Source organism: Amblyomma mixtum, chromosome 6 (assembly GCF_055824585.1).
Source record: "Amblyomma mixtum isolate Tamu chromosome 6, ASM5582458v1, whole genome shotgun sequence".
Classification (NCBI taxonomy): domain Eukaryota; kingdom Metazoa; phylum Arthropoda; class Arachnida; order Ixodida; family Ixodidae; genus Amblyomma; species Amblyomma mixtum.
In genome coordinates, this window is record NC_143017.1 from 122,448,178 (window position 1) to 122,467,182 (window position 19,005).

Below are 19,005 nucleotides of genomic sequence, written 5' to 3' on the forward strand. Positions count from 1 at the left end.
AGTTTTTCATGCTGTATACTGAAATATCGCATCCAAATAATGCAAAAACAAGATCGAATTGCCTTTTTTAGCAGAAATATGCGGCCTGTGCCACGGGGCACACCGTGCGGCGCGCCGCCACCCGTGATTGGTCAAAGAGGTCGTGACGACACTTTGAGGACTGGAGAAGCTGCCGATGCGGATCCGGCGCTGCGTTGAGTGCAGATCGCAGCTTTTCGTGGTGTTGTAAAAGTGAATATGGCCACTATTTTTTTACTGACCTCCAAAGAAAAGTACACTACAGTTTGTTCATTACACGTATCACCTGAAACGTATCACCTGAAAAAGACGCAAGCAAAAAATTCTACGCCTAGCACAAGCATACGCCAGCGTGAAACACGCCTATGCAGTCCATGCGTAAAAGGGGCCAGCACAACAAGGAGGGGGGGAGGGGGGGGGGCGAACAGTACTCAAGTCAATTACCACCACCGGACGCCTCCTGGCTCGCCCGAAAGAGCGTCATCCTAAAGAAAAGGCCCAAAGCGCTGTGCGCAAAAACTCCTGTCATCAGTACCCGACGTTGTAGGTTGGGGCAAGTATTTCAAGAAAACGATGAAACAGCTCAGAGTTGATGTCAAAATGAGCGAAGCACAGTGGCCTAGCAGTGCGAGGCATGTGACCACAGGGTAGTGACGCAATCATTGTGCGCTGGAAACCAAGCCAAATACGCGCACAAGGCTGCTGCTTCACTCGTGGCGCGTTCAGCAGATGCCGGGAAATTTTAACCGCCCTCTCGGAAACATTCGCCCTTCCTAGATCTGCAGTTTTACTTTCAGTGAACTGGTAGCCAACTATGTGTGTTTAAAAGCCAAGCTAGCTGCAACTCGCCCGCTGCCACACCTTGACGATGAAACCGAGTAAGGTAGCGAAACAGTATTTTTTTTTTTTTTTGCAAAAACTTGGTTGGCATTCATTTCTCTCTTAAATTTGCATCCGAAATCAGACAGACCTCTCTCGAACGCCTTCATTTTAATCGCTTAGCTACGATTAAACGAGATGCCGCATATGAAGAGCTTCGATGCTTGCTTGTTGCTTGCTTGCTTGGACACGTCGAACTGAGTATAAAATCACTAACCAAACCTTGCTGAGCACCTCTGAAGTGGTCTGGCCGCGCCTAAGCTGACGAGAGCGACACATGCTTGAGCCCCTGTAACGTTTCCGCAGGGGCTAAGTGAGCATGTTTCTACTTTTAGAAGAGGCGCTTCTTGGCAATGATGACACGCATCTCATACGCGAGAAAATCGAAGGAACTGTGTCTAAGGACAAGCTCTGCATGCAGCCGCTCTGACGAAAGTGCTTCGAGCAGAGTATGCTTTGGTCCGCTTGAATTCTCGCTCGTCGCAGCAGCGAGCGAGGCGGCCCTGCTCGACTGTCAAGACCTAATGACCCAAAAGGCCTTGGTTCAACGGACGCGGGCGGCGTTGCTTGACAATGGGGCCCCGCAATAGGGGCTCCACCTAGTATTGCGAGGGGAAAGGGCCAATAAGGTCCTACCCCAATCACCTTTCTCTAAAAATTTAATTGACGATAAATGTTTTTCACCACCACCACCGCCTGCGTTGCGAGCACGGTGGTTGCTAGCTTATGGTATTGTGGAAAACAGTGGAAGACGACACAGTAGCGGCCGTAATTGTTCGTGGACACGAACGCAGAGCAGTACCTCGTGTTGAACCTGACGGTCAAGGTCGGCTGTCACACTTTGTACGTCACAACGCACGCAATACGAGGAACAACGCACGCAGCACGAGAAACAACGCTGGCTGCAAGCTCGCTCGGGTGCGTCGAAGTATCCCCGGCTCCTCAGCGTGACGTCACGTTGGCCGACATGGACCATGGACGCGGTTTCCCTCTCCGCTGTTCTCCTCTCTTGCGCTCGCGCCGGACGCGGGAGATTTAAACATCGCGCTTTCAATTGGTGATTGCGCCACTCTTTTAGCCAAAATCGAAAAAAGTAACTTCACAGACGTTATTAGCAAAGACCCTACTTCAAAACCGTAAAAGGTTAGCTGATTCTAAAGCCGCCTCAGTATCCGTTTAACGGACCGGAGTTGGTCGAATTTAACCCATAGTCACTTCCACAACGGCGTGTCTCCTACCAGGACAGTGAAGTCATGGACCCTGCATTTAGCACAATTAGCACAAGTGCATGGGTCAAAATGCGTCGCTGGTCATCGCCCATTGAAAGGAGAGAAGTGACGTCACCCGACTGCCGGATGTGACGCCACTTCCGCTAAAGACATCAACAGCTTTTAACGCTATCGCATTGCCAGTGCAATGTAATTAGGTGCCCCTGTGAAATTTTGTTTCTTTACTTTCAGTTTGAGTTCGTAGAATACACGTCTCGAGGTCAACACTGGGACCTAGTCTCCACGCATATTTCAGAAGAAATGAAGCGTGCTTATCGCGGCAATGTCTTAATAGTCTAATTACGCTCACTCGATTCTTCCTTCGGTTTTGCCCATGCTCTTAACACCTTAGCAGGAGCCATCGTCTACTCTGCTGGCCGTGCGCATTTCAAGCAGTAAAATTTGAGACATTCCCTGGTTTTAGAGCGCAGCTCTTTGGCGCCCGTTCCTGCGTTTCGCGGCGTCGCCCTCGTAACCAGCTCCGCAGCCGGGGCAGCGCACTGCTCTAGTTGCACGCGCTCCTGGCGCCATCTCCCGCGACCTCCCGATAACTTAATTGCTCTCTTCACTCTTCCTCTAATGCCACTCCTGTGCGGCCGAAATCAGAGCGCCGGATCTCAATGCGTGCAGCAGCCGCCGTTCGCCGCTGCGAACCGCCTGCCTATATAAATAGTTTATTACCTGCCAGTCCTTTCTGAGCCATGAGCGAGGCAACCGGTGGAAGTCCTTCGTCTGCCGCTGCTGCTAAACGAGCTGCCAGAGCAGAAGCCCAGCGCCGTCGCCGCCAGAATCCAGAGGCGCGTGCTGCCGAAGCAGAAACTTAGCGTCGCCGCCATCGAATTATTTGCCTCAGTCTATCGAAAAGCAACACCATCTGATGAGCTGCGCTCAAATTTTGCGTTAGGAAGTAACGTAATCGTCGGCAGTTTTTTTTCATGGTCATAGTGCTGCAGTCCGCGACCTTGGCTTTACATGGCGTAGTGAAACTTTCGCTTAAAAAAAAATGTGATGAAGAAAGCCAGAGCTGAAACAAGCTGGCTTTAAATGGTGCTTTCGAGTCCCTGCAACTCTGGGAGCAGAGTTCGCAGTAATGAAGGCGGTGGTGCTACGTGTTTCAAATGACACGGCCGCTTTGGCAAACGCGCGCTAAAATATTGCAGTCATTGTGGTTGCGCCATCTTGTGGTGATGTAACCTCCGAGAAAAAAAAAGATTTACATAAATCTGTTTTGCGGTCTTTGTCACTTAGAATCAAAAACCATGCAAGGTACAGACACTTCTTTTATTGAGACGGTAGTGGAGGCGGTAGTGGCAAAAAAAATACATAATAGCTCTGACATCCCTTCTCATCACAACATATTTCTTACAGTAGTATAGGAGCTTTATCTCTAATATCCCTTCTCATCACCACATATTTGTTATGGTAGTATAGGACCTTCTGGTACACACAGAAATTTTCTTTCTAGACGCTACCTGCAATACTAGACGCTGTCAATGTCTCGAACGCAACAATATTAAGTCCAGTGGCTATACAGCGTCATTTTTTTACTTTTACAGATTTTAAGTGAAAAAAACTGTGGGCGATACGTCAGTGCGGTCTGTACAGGTTGACTCCACATAAAGCAGACATGTACCAGATGTGGATCAATAATTAGACAATAAATTACCTAAAAGTAACAACTTTATATTCTTGATTTTAGGAAGCAAGGTTGCATAGCGCAATAGAGGCCCTTCAGCATACGATATGAGCCGTTTTTCAATTTTCTTAATCGTCAACGTCGTTCGAAATAGCGAACGTCAGAAATGCATTTCCTAGCTCGTTGAGTTGGCTTACCCGCACTGAACTTTCGGTGCTAAAGCACTATTCCGATGGGATACCGAGCAAGATCTTGCGATGTTTGAGGGTTTGTGCCATCACTGTCGAGGTGTCGCCTTCCCACAACATAGTTTACGCACCTAGCGCCCTGCATGGCCGATACTCTCGCCCTCAACGCGTCGCTGGCGCGTTCTCCCGTCCCTACGGCCGAGAGACGTCCGCGATGTACAGTCTTTGTCAAAAGTAACCAAGCTTCATGGTTCGCTTCTCATTCGTATAACAGCCCTCACGGCTTCCCTATAGATCAAAAAGTTCTTTGAAGGTGAGAACAGGGGTTCTTCTTACCAGAGATTTAGAGCTTGAGGGCAGTCTAAATAGCTTTAATATACGACTAAGAAAAACGTGCAGCCTGGTTACTTTTGACAAAGACTGTACGTGCGCTGCTCGTGCAGCCTTTTTTTTTTTCATTCGGTTGCCTTTGAAGCGGTGTTGCCTCAATTGCTTTCGCTCATCCTACTGGGTTAATTAAGAAAAATTATCTGCAATATTTTATATATCAAGTAAGAATACCGTTTGTGAATTTGATGATGTTAACTTGATTTCGGCGATGACACCACGCGCAGCGACTCCACTTTGTAAATATGCAATGCAAAAAAGCCAACTAAGCGAGCCTGTCAAAGGCGTATCTTTGACGTTTGTTATTTCCAACTATATAGCAGATTTTAAAAATTTAAAACTAGGCTCACCTTCAGTTTTGACGGCCTTCCGTGTCGCAGTATAATCTTGCCCCCTAAAATCTACAAAGCTGATTAGTTAATTTCAGTTAAGCACATAAGCACTGCGATCTACGAAGTACGTAATGCCCGCCTTGCTGTACTCGCTGCATAGACCCCATCAACGTATCTTTCGCAATTTTTAACACAAAAATCTGTAAAGGCTAAAGAAACTGTTCTGGTATAGAACAGCGAGGCCATTCTAAGGACGTCGCTGTGACTGCTTTCAGGCAAGGCACCACATCCGTGAACATGCCTGTTATTCGCCGGTCTCCACAAAAAACAAAAATGATGTCCGATGTTTCTTGCTCGAAATAGAACTTTATTTGACAAGAACTTCACAAAGAAAAAACAAACAAACCAAAGAAATATTCTTGTACTTTGTATGTCTTAGTAAACACACCACATGCATCAGATGACTACGCGAGCAATGCACTGCTGTGAGAAAACAATACCACACGCACAGTGGTAAAAATAGTGAACTGACAATTTTCAGCAAACTGCTCAAACTATCATTTTCAATCATTCTACGGACGCGCCCACCACACACGATGTCTCCGCAAAATCGCGTTAAATAACGGGTCACGCATTGTGGACCTAGTAATACTGGCTTCGTATCACACGAAATGTGCACACTAAACCAACTAAACGATTTAAATTCGAAAGTACGCAAGCCTTAGTGGGCCTATTTTTCTAGGGCTAACGCCTGGGAGGAAATTTGTTCTCAGGGCGATGTTTTGGGTCCAAGCATCATAATCCGAGCAAGTACGACGGCTTTATGTTAAAGGCTCTCCACATCACCGTTGCCGTTCAAACAGGATAAAAAAAATGAGGCTAGAGCATATTGCACCAGTTACACCAGTAACATACATTTTGTAACTTCCTTAGGCCCCAGCAGCCAACCTGCGATGACAGTTATGGTCGCCCACGCTACCCTTTCATATGCGATCACGACTGTTATAATAAACACGAAAGGTTTAAAGGAATTGCCAACTTGACAATAATCCCTCCAGGTGCTGCACTAGTCCCTCAGAAGTGCTAATGCATGCTCAGATAGTGTATATGGCTGAGCAAAATATTCTGTGCCGCGAACTGCCGCACCAAAAGCCTGTGGTCGCCTCAGGAAATGAGTATAGCGCCAGCAACGTCGACCACCATTGCCACAGCTTCTTAAATAGACACCTTCAACATACTGTGTACCGGGTTACCGTTACCGCAGTACCGGGAGCCTGCGCGCAGCCAATGCGCATGCGCAGATCGTCTTGACGGCGCCAGATGGCGCCATGTACCCGGCAGCAGCATCGTGACCAATCAGTGCGTGCTCAGCGGTGGTGGGCAGGCTCCCGGTACTCTGGTAACGGTAGCACGGTATGCTAAAAGTGTCTATTAGGTACGCCATCCAGTCTTTCGCGAGTTCGCCACGTAACTCTGCGTCTTCGGCCGCCAAGTAGAAGCAGGCCGTGGGACGAAGCCCCCCGACCGCATCTGGTCGCGTCGTGGTCCGTCTCCACGCTTGGTCGTGGTCCTGCGCAAGCGTCCATTGGAGAGACGCGGCGTCTGGTACACCGTTGGCGCGAGGTCGCGTCCTCGGTTCAGCGGGCAGTAGCGCAACGTGTGCGCCTGGTCTCCGCCTGGATAGCCGCACTGCGGGCACTTGTATCCCCTCAGCACTGGACAGGTAACGCGCCCGGCTCGCCTGCGTAGCCCAGGCGCAAGCACACACGAGATGTCGCTACGTCTTCATGACGTGGGATTGAATATTTCAGCAAATCGTGAACTCCTACTCGCGCTAGATGGTGTGGCGATTGGAATGCGCAGTTTCACGGTGCGAATAATATTAACCAAGGCGCCACTCTTCGTTTGCGATTGCCATAAACAATAAGGCATTGAAGGATTCACTTACTGACTTGAAAAACGTCGAGGTAAAGCTGTATCCGAGGCACATACGGAACCTGCAACTATGCTGCTTATTCAAAAGTACACAAAACAGCGCGCGTTCCTTAAGCTAGAAAGAATAAAATTTAGGAGGTCTCTCCGACTAACTTTCAAATCGGTGCCGCAAAACCAAACCTGTAATGCCACTAAATCTCTAAACTAAGTCCTTATGGTTATAAAAACTGACTACACCAACGCAACACGCCTGCATGGGCGATGGCCACAGGTGCACGTCCAAGTACTTGTAAAATACAGCTAAAAGTATATAACAGCTGTATCTTACCATTACTCACCTGTCAGGCAGGAACGTGAAGGCTAACGAAAAGGGTTCAACTTAAGGACAGTGCAGCGAGCTATGGAAAGAAAAATGATAGGTGTAATGTTAAGAGACAAGGGCAGAATAATGGGTCAGGGATCAAACACGAGGTAACGACATCCTAGTCAAAATCAAGAGGAAGAACTGGGCTTGGGCAGGGCATGTAATGCGAAGGCAAGACAACCATGGTCGTTAAGGGTAACAGACTGGATTTCAAAGAAAGGGAAGCGTAGCAGGGAGCGGCAGAAAGTTAGGTAGGCAGATGTGATTAAGAAGTTTGCGGCGGTAGGGGCGCCGCAGCTGGCCCAGGACGGGGTTGAGCGCAGAGATGTGAGAGAGGCTTTTGTCCTGCAGTGCTGCAGTGAGCGTATTCAGGCTGATGATGATGATGGCACGTCCAATGCTCCGTTCACGGCCACAGCAACCGCGCACAGCAAAGGCAGGGACGCAGCAACGCTACAGGTGGGACTGTTTATGACCGCACTTTATACGATGCCCACAGGGCGCAAGAATACGGTCCGCTGTAAACCACCAAGGGTGTCATTCACAACGCTCACAATAACGGGGGCGCAAGGATGGCGGGAGGAACGCGCAATGATTTCCTCAGGGGGTAGCCTTCACGAAGACGCACTCTGGCTCTCTCCCCATGCGAGAGCCCAGCACGAGCAGGAATGCAAAACGAAACATCACCATTGACATGGTTTGGTTTGGTTTCCGCGTTGGCTCAGTGGTTACGGCGCTCGGCTGCTGACTTGAAAGACGCGGGTTCGGACCCGGCCGCGGCGGTCGAATTTCGATGGAGGCGAAATTCTAGAGGCCAGTGTACTGTGCGATGTCAGTGCGCGTTAAAGAACCCCAGGTGGTCGAAATTTCCGGAGTCCTCCACTACGGCGTCCCTCATAGCTTGAGTCGCTTGGGGACGTTAAACACCTATAAACCAAACCAAGCCATTAGCATGGAACATAACGGTTTACTCGCCTGAGTGGCAAAGCCTGTGAAAAAGTAATTTATAAATATTACAGCTGGCTGTCGCTCTTTTCAATTCAATGTCCAAAATTTATGGCCGCTGAAAAATAGGTACGAAAAACCACCTGCACCTTTTGATGTGCCGGTTTATGGCCGGCGTCCACTTTGTAAACCACCTAAGCCGGATAAATTGCCTGCCTTTTTTATGAAGCCCTAAAAAAGCGCAAGCGAATTCATCGCATTTTTTCCCGCAACTTCTGAAAGAAGCTGCTAGGTTTAACCACCTTTCGCCACTTTATTCAAAATTTCGCGGTGTAACAAAAACATATCATCCATCCAATCTGCGCAAAGGATAATGTTATCATCCCACCAGCGTCGCAACTGTGAGAAGAAAAATATTTATGAATCCACTTTTAAGAAGATTCCAGAAGCCATGCAGGATACTATGACAGTTTCCTACTCTGCACGAAACGTGTTCAAATGCACCTGCAACTACAACATCGCCGTTGATACGAAGGTAACTATAAGTGCTGCTCCCGGGAAAGTATCCGCGCACTCTCAGCTGTTTTTCGTGCTATTGGAGGCCCCTATCACCCGAATGTTTGGTAATCACCGCAACGAGCTGCAGCCTCAACCCGTCCACTTAAAGGGCCACTGACCAGGGTCCGGACATTTTTGAAAAACAAGCCCACTGCATAGATGAGGCATCGAAGATAACCTCTGCAAAATACTAGAGCCATGCGCGCCCCGAAAAGCTGCGAAAATTCAAATCAAAGCCCGTTCGTTCTTTCCTTCCTTCAAAAACGGGCCCGGCCCACTACTCTGCACCCCGCTGACGTCAAGGGGGGCTACTTTCGCTAAAGGCACTCCATTGGTGCATCGTTCTGACTGACGGGAGAAGGTTGGGCGTAGCCTTGGCGTCGCGTCGTCTGCACAACGCTTTCCGCAGCGCCTTCTGTTCTGGCTCATGCCTACAAACCCGCATGAAGGAACAAAAAAAAAAAAAAACTGCGGAGGGAGCGTGCGGCGACAGCCTTGAACCCTAGCCATAAAAAGTAAAAAAACAGTAAAACTGAGGGAGTTGGCTCGCCCCCCCTCCCCCCCCCCTCCCCCCCCCCCCCTCCCCCCCCCCCTCCCGCCGTAATCCCGTCACGAGACGCTCTGCGTGCGCGCTCCCTTCTCAGTTTCTTTTCTTCTATGCGAGCCCCCCAAAACAAGGTTTTAATTAGTAGTGCAGCAGAGCCTTTCCCTCGCTCGCCCACTTTACCGCTCCGCACACATACCGCTTATCTTTCGTGCATCTTGCGTACGCCTTGACTCCAATGAATGACATATGCTTTGGAGCGGAGAAAAGACACAAACACACAGAACACAAACACGCATGGAGAAAAGCAAACGGGCGGTTGCCGGGTCCGCGCTTCGCCGTGTGTTTCGAACACAACCGACTTCCGCCCCTCCGCTCGTGAAACGGTGGGGAGGCTTAAAAGAAAATGAAAAGGTGGCTCGTTAACTGGGAATGACAAACAGATGTATGAAAGGATGCGCTCGCTAACAAGTCTAGGTGGTCGAGCCGATCGCGCCTCTCGATCGTTCAGTGTGCGGAGAAAATGCAAAAACCAAGAAAAGAATTCTATTGAAGGCGGGGCCATGACGTCGCCCTGTGACGCACTCCACAGACACCACGCCTCCGGCTTACACCGGAGAAGGAAGGGGTGATTTTGCCTTGCCGAGCCTACTCGACGAGGAGCGGGAGAGAAAAATTTCGAGGAGGGAATGGAAGGAGAGGAGGCTCGCTCAAAGTGAGGTAGAGAGTGTCTGCTGGCCGCGGGTGGGCAGGGGGCCTTTAAGGGTGGCATGTTAAGGTTATTTCTCTCTCGTGCGCCCACACGCTGGCGACCCTCTCGCATTCTTTTCCTTGTCTTGAACGATGCGATGCAGAAACTGTGTCTCCGTCAAAGTATACAACGAAAAAAAAAGGAACCCGGCGGCGCGCAACTCCTCATTGTGCACACTTTGCTTCCATGGTACCTTTCCTAGCCGTTTTGCCAGCCGCCCCTTCCGAATCCATATGGGAAAAAACTCGGTCATGGTGCAAGCTTAGAAGAAAGCTGATTGTAAAGAGGAAAAAGGGTTTCTCCTCTCCAGTGTTCAAGTTGTAGCGACTGCCGCCGTCCACTAACTGGCCCAGGCCGACCTGATTACCACTGACTACGAATCTTTACTGGTCAACGTTCTTATTGGACAGGCCGCAAACTTGCAATGAGTTTTCAGTACGGCTGTCCGCCGATTCAATGGCGGGACAAGAAGCGCTCGTCCAGCAACTTCGTCGAGCAGCCGTGGCCAGTGGAGTCCTGGAATGAGGAAGTCACCCACTCGAACATTCGAGCGAGATCAATAATCTCGTTGGTTCCTATAAATGCTTCTCCTCCTCGTCCTCTTTTGCCAGGAACTATGGAGACCCTTCATGATACAGTCGCCGCCGAATGTTCGGAGTCCCTATTCCATGCGGCTGAAATTCAATGAAGCGGCCCGGCGTATACACCTACCCCGGACCGTTGTTGTCTCGCAGCGTGTGGCCCATGTAGAAATCGCGGCGCTCGCCGTTGCTGCGGCAGAAGGCGCAGCCCTCGGACTGCGGTGGCCACTGGGCAGGAGGAGGTGGGGGAGGAGGAGGGGGAGGTGGCCTCCGCCGCCACCGCCACCGCCGCCTGGCCTTCATCCGGGGCGGTACCTCATTCCGCTGTCTCCGGACCATGGGCTCCGTCCGCGGTTGCCGTTCAGGCGTCACCTCCGACCCTGAAGGCGCGAAGGTCAAGTTATCAAAATTAAACGGACAATGAGGATAAATTGAAGTTGGCCGGCATCATATATTACTGCATTCTAATCGCAAGCCGGCTCCTTTCGCTGATAACGGAGCTTTTATAATCTCCGATAAGGCAAGAAAACGATACCGGTATCGCGATCACCAGCCGTTTTCGCAACAAATCCTTGAGGCTAGCTTACACCGCCATTCACCACTTCCGAACGGTGATCACAGAGTCCTCTCAGTCTTGACGTCACGAGTTTCAGTCGAGTGGAGGGAGAGTTGGGGGGTAGTGGTTTGTTTTTTAAAAAAGAAAAAAGTGAATAAAAAAATTTCTAGCTAATGTATTAAGCGCCCGAGCTGCAGCCGGCGGAGGTGAAAGGGAAAGGATGGCCTGGAGAAGTATAGAGGGGAGCGATAGCAAGAAAGGACAGGGGAGAGCTTGAAAAAAAAAAGTGAAGGAAAAGAAATTTCTAGCTAATGTCTTAAAGGGCCACTGCCCAGGGTCCGGACATTTTTGAAAAACAAGCCCACTGCATAGATGAGGCATCGAAGATAACCTCTGCAAAATACTAGAGCCATGCGCGCCCCGAAAAGCTGCGAAAATTCAAATCAAAGCCCGCTCGTTCTTTCCTTCAACAAAAACGGGCCCGGCCCACTACTCTGAACCCCGCTGACGTCATGGGGGGCTACTTTCGCTAAAGGCACTCCATTGGTGCATCGTTCTGACTGACGGGAGAAGGTTCGGCGTAGCCTTGGCGTCGCGTCGTCTGCACAACGCTTTCCGCAGCGCCTTCTGGTCTGGCTCGTGCACAAACCCGCATGAAGGAACAAAAAAAAAAACTGCGGAGGGAGCGTGCGACGACAGCCTTGAACCCTTGCCATAAAAAGTAAAAAATAGTAAAACTGAGGGAGTTGGTTCGCCCCCCCCCCCCCCCCCCCTCCCCCCGCCGTGATCACCTCACGAGACACTCTGCGTACGCGCTCCCTTATCAGATTTTTTTCTTCTATGCAAGCCCCCCAAAACAAGGTTTTAATTACTAGTGCAGCAGAGCCTTTCCCTCGCTCGCCCACTTGACCGCTCCGCACACACACCGCTTATCTTTCGTGCATCTTGCGTACGCCTTGACTCCAATGAATGACATATGCTTTGGAGCGGAGAAAAGACACAAACACACAGAACACAAACACGCATGGAGAAAAGCAAACGGGCGGTTGCCGGGTCCGCGCTTCGCCGTGTGTTTCGAACACAACCGACTTCCGCCCCTCCGCTCGTGAAACGGTGGGGAGGCCTAAAAGAAAATGAAAAGGTAGCTCGTTAACTGGGAATGACAAACAGATGTATGAAAGGATGCGCTCGCTAACAAGTCTAGATGGTCGAGCCGATCGCGCCTCTCGATCGTTCAGTGTGCGGAGAAAATGCAAAAACCAAGAAAAGAATTCTATTGAAGGCGGGGCCATGACGTCGCCCTGTGACGCACTCCACAGACACCACGCCTCCGGCTTACACCGGAGAAGGAAGGGGTGATTTTGCCTTGCCGAGCCTACTCGACGAGGAGCGGGAGAGAAAAATTTCGAGGAGGGAATGGAAGGAGAGGAGGCTCGCTCAAAGTGAGGTAGAGAGTGTTTGGGGCGATGGGGTGGGCAGGGGCCCTTTAAGCGCCCGAGCCGCAGCCGGCGGAGGTGAAAGGGAAAGGGAGAGGATAGCGGAGCGATAGCAAGAAAGGACAGGGGAGAGCTTTGCGCACTATTTACAAAATACAAAATAAATTGTTAAATACTATTTTCTCTTCAATAAATTCTTTTTTCTGCTACAGAACAAACTTAATTAGACAGAACAAACTTTAACACAACCACAAAACACAGAGAATCGAATTTTACATGTGAAGAAACATTGCGCAGAGTTGTTCCCAGGGTATTTTTAAATCCCTTCCAGCCTCTCCTCAGAGTCCTGGCCTTTCTGCATTCCAATGCAGATGGGCTAAGTATGAAATTAAGGGGAAAAAAATGCTGCACAAAACTACGAGAGCATTTGTCGTATACGGTATGAGTCAAGTGGACACCGTTGTTGCTCGGCATCCACTGGTGATTTTTCTGTTTGTAAAGTTTTCTTTGCAGGAACGACGAAAATGAGATCCAGTGAAGATCTCTCATATCACAAGGCTAAGCAGGGATTCCATTATTTTAGTGATAAAGACCATTAGACGAGCCCTAAATGCCAGTATTTAGCATACCCACTGTAAGGAAGCCTTTGCTGACAGGGGAAGATTCTAGTTATATTTGCAACGTCGCTATCGGGTATGCACAAAGATGAGCGCAATCATGGGGCAATAACTCAACATAGGGAGGACTCACAAGTCCTTTGCTAGGTGCTGCCAGCCGCGGCTTTTCTGGGGCGCTCTCACCAGGTTGTAACGCCGACTTCCCTTGGCTCGCTTTCCAGCAAGCCCCAAGAACGACACACAGTGGGCTTCCATTTCCATGGTGCCACATCTGGTCCAGCACCAATCCTAGCGGCCCCTCGGTCCCCATTAAGCAAGGAAGTGGCCGACGTTCTTGCTGCGCTATGGAACATAACGTAGCTGAGGTGTCACAGGCTGCGTGACACGCATGTGTCACGACGGCCCAGAGGAGAGCACAGTTCGCTATGTTTCATATTGCAAGAGAGGACCAAAAGCAGGGGCGGATTCGCCTCTATACTTTACGTATGACGGACGCGAAGTTTTTGGTGAATTATGACCGTTCATCTGCCGATGATAAAAAAGAAAAATTATGGTCTGTACCTCAGACAGAACAACTATTACGGAATGCCACTAGCGAACGCTTGTCACCGTCGTATATTTCAGTTTCGAAAGGCACGGCTCGTGCCCTTTTCAGGAATCGACAAATTGGTGGCGTCTATACGAGTAATGTGTCATCGCCATGGTCGTTGTCTGCCTCCATGCAAACCCCGAGAGGCCGGCCGACGCGGTGGCTCAGTGGCTATGGCGCTCGGCTACTGACCCGAAAGACGCGGGTTCGATCCCAATCGCGGCGGTCTAATTTCGATGGAGGCAAAATTCTAGTGTACTGTGCGATGTCAGTGCACGTTAAAGTACCCCAGGTGGTCGAAATTTCCGGAGCCCTTCACTACGGCGTCCTTCATAGTCTGAGTCGCTTTGGGACGCTAAACCTCCATAAATACCAAAGGTTGATCACGCACTGATCGCCGACACTGCGACATTAGCTTCAGGAAGTGCACGCCAGCGCTGAGGAGGGGAGCTTGCGGCTCGGCCGTTTAAGGAACGAGCTTGTAAAACCTAGCGGCCAACGGTACCATTAAACGCCCGGTGGCGTTTGGTCTCCCCCTACCCTGATACATGTACCGTAGCCTATAATTGAAACGTATCCCTTCTTGGCGAGGCACTATGCCTCTCCAAGTCTTGCAGTGGAACCACTGACGTAGTTGTCGTTGAGTGCGTGCATGCGTGCGTGCGTGCACATCCATTAACGACTACTAACAAGCATGTAAATGTCAGCAATGAGACAACTTCGACGTCTTCTGAAACCACCTCAAGGCCAGAGGAATTTAGAGCACGGTCTGCGCCTTTAGCTCACGAGAAGAGAAAAAGAGGTGGGACAGCGATCAAACACGCTATCCGCACTCCACACTGCACATAAAGGTGAACTGCATAGACAAGTTTACTTAGCCTCATTATCATCAGCTGGATAACGTCCGCTGAAAGATAAATGCATTGTCTAATGCTCTCATTTTATACCTGCCTCGCGCTTGCCGCCCCTGCCATTCCGTAGAAAGCTTCCTATTCTAATTTTTGTTGCGAAAGCAACACTACGCGAGTTGCCGAGCCCTTTCGCGGAGCCGAGGAAAGGCCGTACTGCGCGTGCGCGAGGAGCAGGGACGTCACACGGTGCATCTCGCGAGCCGCCGCCGCTGCGCGGGTGACTCAGAGGTGGCCCCGCTCATCAGTTGCGCATGCGCAGTAGCGGCGCATAGCTAGCGTGCCGGGGCCGTCGCCGCGAGCTCTCCATCAGGCGGCCTCTCTCTCTCTCCTCCAGGTTTAACCAGAGCTAAACCACTGCCAATTTTTTCACCTTCCTTTCGTTTGCCCCCAGCCATGTTTACACTTCGTAGCGCCATTGTTGCCTTCCAGGCAACACTAAAGCCTAAGCCTAAGAACTAAAGCCTAAGAAAACACCGGGCGCCGCTTACAGACAAATACGCACCCTCATCCCACAATTTACTCGCACATTTACCCAGACAAGTACACGGGTACATGTAAATTCTGCACTCAGCCAGCCAACCTCACGCATATGATGTGGGGTTGCTCAAATCTTCCCAAACGACATAGCAACAGTGAAAATATGGAGCAGTGGGAGGCACTGATGCGCAGCTCAGACCCAGCCGTCCAAGAGGCGGCATGCAAGTGGGCTGCGGAGGCCGCCGGGGCTCAAGGGCTCCCGTCTGCCTGATCCCATCACCCTCCCCTTATAAATTTGCGCACAAATAAAGTCTTAAACAACAACAGCAACAACAACAACCCCACTGACCGATCTCACTGGACCTGCTAGCGTGAAACCGCAGGGAGTGGCAGATTTAAGGGGAATAACCGCGGCGTAATTCAATTCAATTTATTTGCCATCATGGTACAAATGATGGCGGGGGCCAGGAGTAAAAGCTGCCGTTTGACAGCCTGACAAGACCACGGGCCCCCACTTTGGCAGAAATGCAGTATTCTGGCATGTGGGCATAACGGCGAGTACATCACATGAGCATCTCAAAACAAGCAAAAAAATACAAAGAACACAGCTCTGTTAAGTTCGCAGCGATCAGCACACCAGCAAGAGCATGGAAAGCGGTTGACGCCATTGGCTGGAGGGCGTCCTGTGTGAGGCATCTGTCGCTTCGTTCTTGAGTTGTATGCGACTACAAAATGCTCGGCCCAAGGACGCGGGATCGAATCCAAACCGCAGGGGCCTCATTTCAATAGAGGCAAATGCAATACTGCCGGCGTGCTGTCCGATGCTAGCGCAAGTTTGAAAACGGCAGGTGGTCAAGGTTAGTCCAGAGCCGTCCACTACCGCACCTCTTGCAGTCCACGGACGCCAAACCTCAAATACCTGTCTGCCGAGAGCAGCTATGCGCGTTTACGTACCTAGCAGACGAGAACGAATGAACTCCGGATGTACCGAGTGTAAACGAGCATAAGGATGCAATCCAGTTGACAGCAGCGGTAAAACGGTTTAAAGAGGCCGTAATTGTCAATGCCCCCACATTTCGTTATATCCTGCGCAGACCTGGACCGGTACAACATGAGTTATTTTCAGTCTATTCTGATACGCTGTATTCGTCCGTTGTACAGACTGGCTGACCTCAGCAACAACGGGCGCGTGGCGGTGCCTCTATCAACGACCAATTGCGAGAAATAGATCTGGATTACAACAGCGCTATTACCACTGCCCAAAACTGTGCAACCCCGCCTTTGAGGCTATGCACTTTGCAGTGGATGCACCGGTGCGAATACCAAATACCCGTGCAACCTAGCTGCCCGTTTCATAAATTTCATAAATTCTATTTCCGCCTCATCGTCCACCACGTCGACTGGGGCTGTGAGATCGCATTATTGAATTACAAATGGCAAAAAAGATAAAAACTGAATATAATTAATATCGAGAAATTACCGCATCAGTTATGTTCAGAGACTATTTCTCTGTTTACGCACAACTTGCTGCTGAAATTTAAAAAAAAAAGAAGTAAGGTTACAATGGGAGTACGCCTACAATAACAAGTGAATTTCGTGCCTAGCTAACTGTATGAAAATCAAGATTCAATTATGTAGAGGCTCCCTAAGCGGCTCAAAGCACCGCTCCTAAAGAATAGCATTCCGCGCAAGGGCTGTAGCAAAAAGTTCGTTGCATTCCAATTTTGTTTACTAACAACAGGCATAAACGGGGGCGCTATTTTCAATGGTAATACTCTCAAACTATCCGGCAGAACAAACACATTTAACGCAGGAATTGCCAAAGACAGCGCTACTAAGGAGAAATATGACTGCCTTCAGTGCATCGTACCTAGAAATCCCGGTCCCGACGGCAGGCCCAAGATCTTCGGCAAGCACAGCAAGCGGTACACCTCCGAGTGAAGGCTCTCAGATGGGTGAAGCCCGCCGTCCATGGACAAGAGCACTTCTTTCAAGTCTGCCATGCATAAGTTATTTCTCACGGTGCCGGCCACTTGCTGCCGTGTTGACGTCCCGGAGCATCCATCCTCACTCGTCAAGAGACCTTTGGTTACGGCACGAGGCCAAAGCCCTCCGTCGCAGAAACCGCAGCGATTCATGTTCCAAAAGGTGCCAAATTATTTTGCAGTATCCGAAAGAGCCGAACTCTCTCATTCCTTGCGGCTTCCGTACGAAGAAATTCCCTGTATGGCTACATTATTAAGATCTGTCGAAAGATGAACAAAACCCTTCAGCCCGAAGGATACAGTGCATTCGTAAAGCGTCCTCGCAGCCCTTGCAATCGGTGACACTTTCGGGCGAATTAAACAGCTGCAGACAGCGCGGTCCTCCCCTTTCAAGGAAGACCTCGGCTTGCAGCCAGCTCGCGCATGCGACACCTCGGCACCTCTGCGGCGAGAGACATCAAAACAAACAGCAGGACGATCCCTGCACTCACGAGAAGATATTCGCCGATGACATCAGCTGCTGCGAAGTGCGCGGTAGTCTTGCCGCAAGCGCAGACCGATCTTAGCATGCCGAGTAGCTCAATAATTCAACGGTGCGACCACAGAAAGCAGTTACCGGACTCTTCCGATCACTCTACCACCGCACACGCGCAAGTACGTACTACTAGCGAACTCGCGTGTCCGATTTTTCCGGACCTCCTCCTGCGATTTTTTCTGTATGTTTGTTTCCATGCTGTCTCTCCGCAGAGGCAGAGAGCAAGGCCGGCTCACGTGCTCTCTTCCTTGGCCTGGGGAGAGAGAGTAGACCTGCTGGCGCCTGCGGGTCTACGTGCGGCGCCAGCCTGGCGGCGACCGGAGTACTGGGCGTCGCGCTGGAGCCATTGGAGGGAGCGTCAGCGTATTCAAGGCCGTGTCTTCTCCTCTGAGGGCGAGCGGGAGGGCAGGAGGAGAGAAGCAAGGAAGGAGAAATGAAAGACAAGGGAGTAACCCTATGAAAGAGAGAGATATGCTGCGTCAGGCTGCCGCGTCGCAGCGCTGGCGTCGACAGTGAAGCGTTAGGGAAACATGGCGAAGGAAGGAGCCGACACTTTCTCTCTTTGATGAGATCAAAATGTTAGTTAGTCGTTCTGTATTTGTGTGTTTTCTTGGTTATTATGCACGGAAAGGGGAGATGCAACAACGTAGTATATTTGCTGTCGTGTTGCTAGTGCGTAAGCGCTAAATCTATGGCTACCAACCCCGACCAGAACTGTTCGCTGTCTCTTCGCAGCTGGCCTAGCGCGACCGCTCCGTCGCGCGGCACTGGCCGCTTATCGTCGTTTTCTACGTGGTACAAACCGTGCTTTCGCACTCATTCGAATGTAGTGAACATTCTCAGCAGTTTTTCGGTTAACAGGTGATCGCGACAAAAGAAAAAATGAACTATTGCGACCCCGCGCGTGTTACAACGCTTAGTAGAGATAGCTGCGGGTTCCTTGAATATCGCCTCGTCCGCGCCCCTTTGGCGCCATTACAATCGGATTGATGTGAAGCGCAGCGCGCGGCGATGCAAGCAGAGCGGATGCACTTCAAATCGTTGCTTGTTCCTTCGTGTTCTGCCAGAATACTGGCCGGGCGCTCCCTCGCCGCTTCGACTTTCCATTGCTTCAGCTGCGGATCCACTTCGAGCCGTTGTCTCTCCGCTGCAGCCATGCGTGCCCAATGCACAAGACCTATCTGCGGAGCACTTTCGCCAGGCCCAGGTTGAAATTCTTGTACGCACGTTGCGCCTAGTCTCAGCGTCGTCGCCCACGCCACTCAATGCCCACTCTAGCGGTGATAGGTTTTGTACCTCACGTGGTCTCATCTTCTTATCATGGTTTGGTTTGGTTTATTGGGGTTTAACGTCCCGAAGCGACTCAGGCTATGAGGGACGCCGTAGTGAAGGGCTCCGGAAATTTCGACTACCTGGGGTTCTTTAACGTGCACTGACATCGCACAGCACACGGGCCTCTAGAATTTCGCCTTCATCAAAATTCAGCCGCCGCGGCCGGGGTCGAACCCGCGTC

The 19,005-nt window shown here is 50.5% G+C and overlaps 1 protein-coding gene across 1 annotated transcript; it reads right to left on the bottom strand.

The window, feature by feature from the left end:
* Nucleotides 1-6,049: 6,049 nt before the first annotated feature.
* On the bottom strand, nt 6,050-17,647 carry LOC149340241 (uncharacterized). The gene is made up of 3 exons (XM_089550693.1): nt 16,843-17,647; nt 10,517-10,766; nt 6,050-6,449 (listed from the first exon to the last, which is right to left on the bottom strand). Exons 1-3 carry the CDS (start codon nt 17,108-17,110, stop codon nt 6,140-6,142), a joined length of 828 nt encoding a protein of 275 aa, XP_089406819.1. The 5' UTR covers nt 17,111-17,647; the 3' UTR covers nt 6,050-6,139.
* Between the last annotated feature and the right edge of the window lie 1,358 nt (nt 17,648-19,005).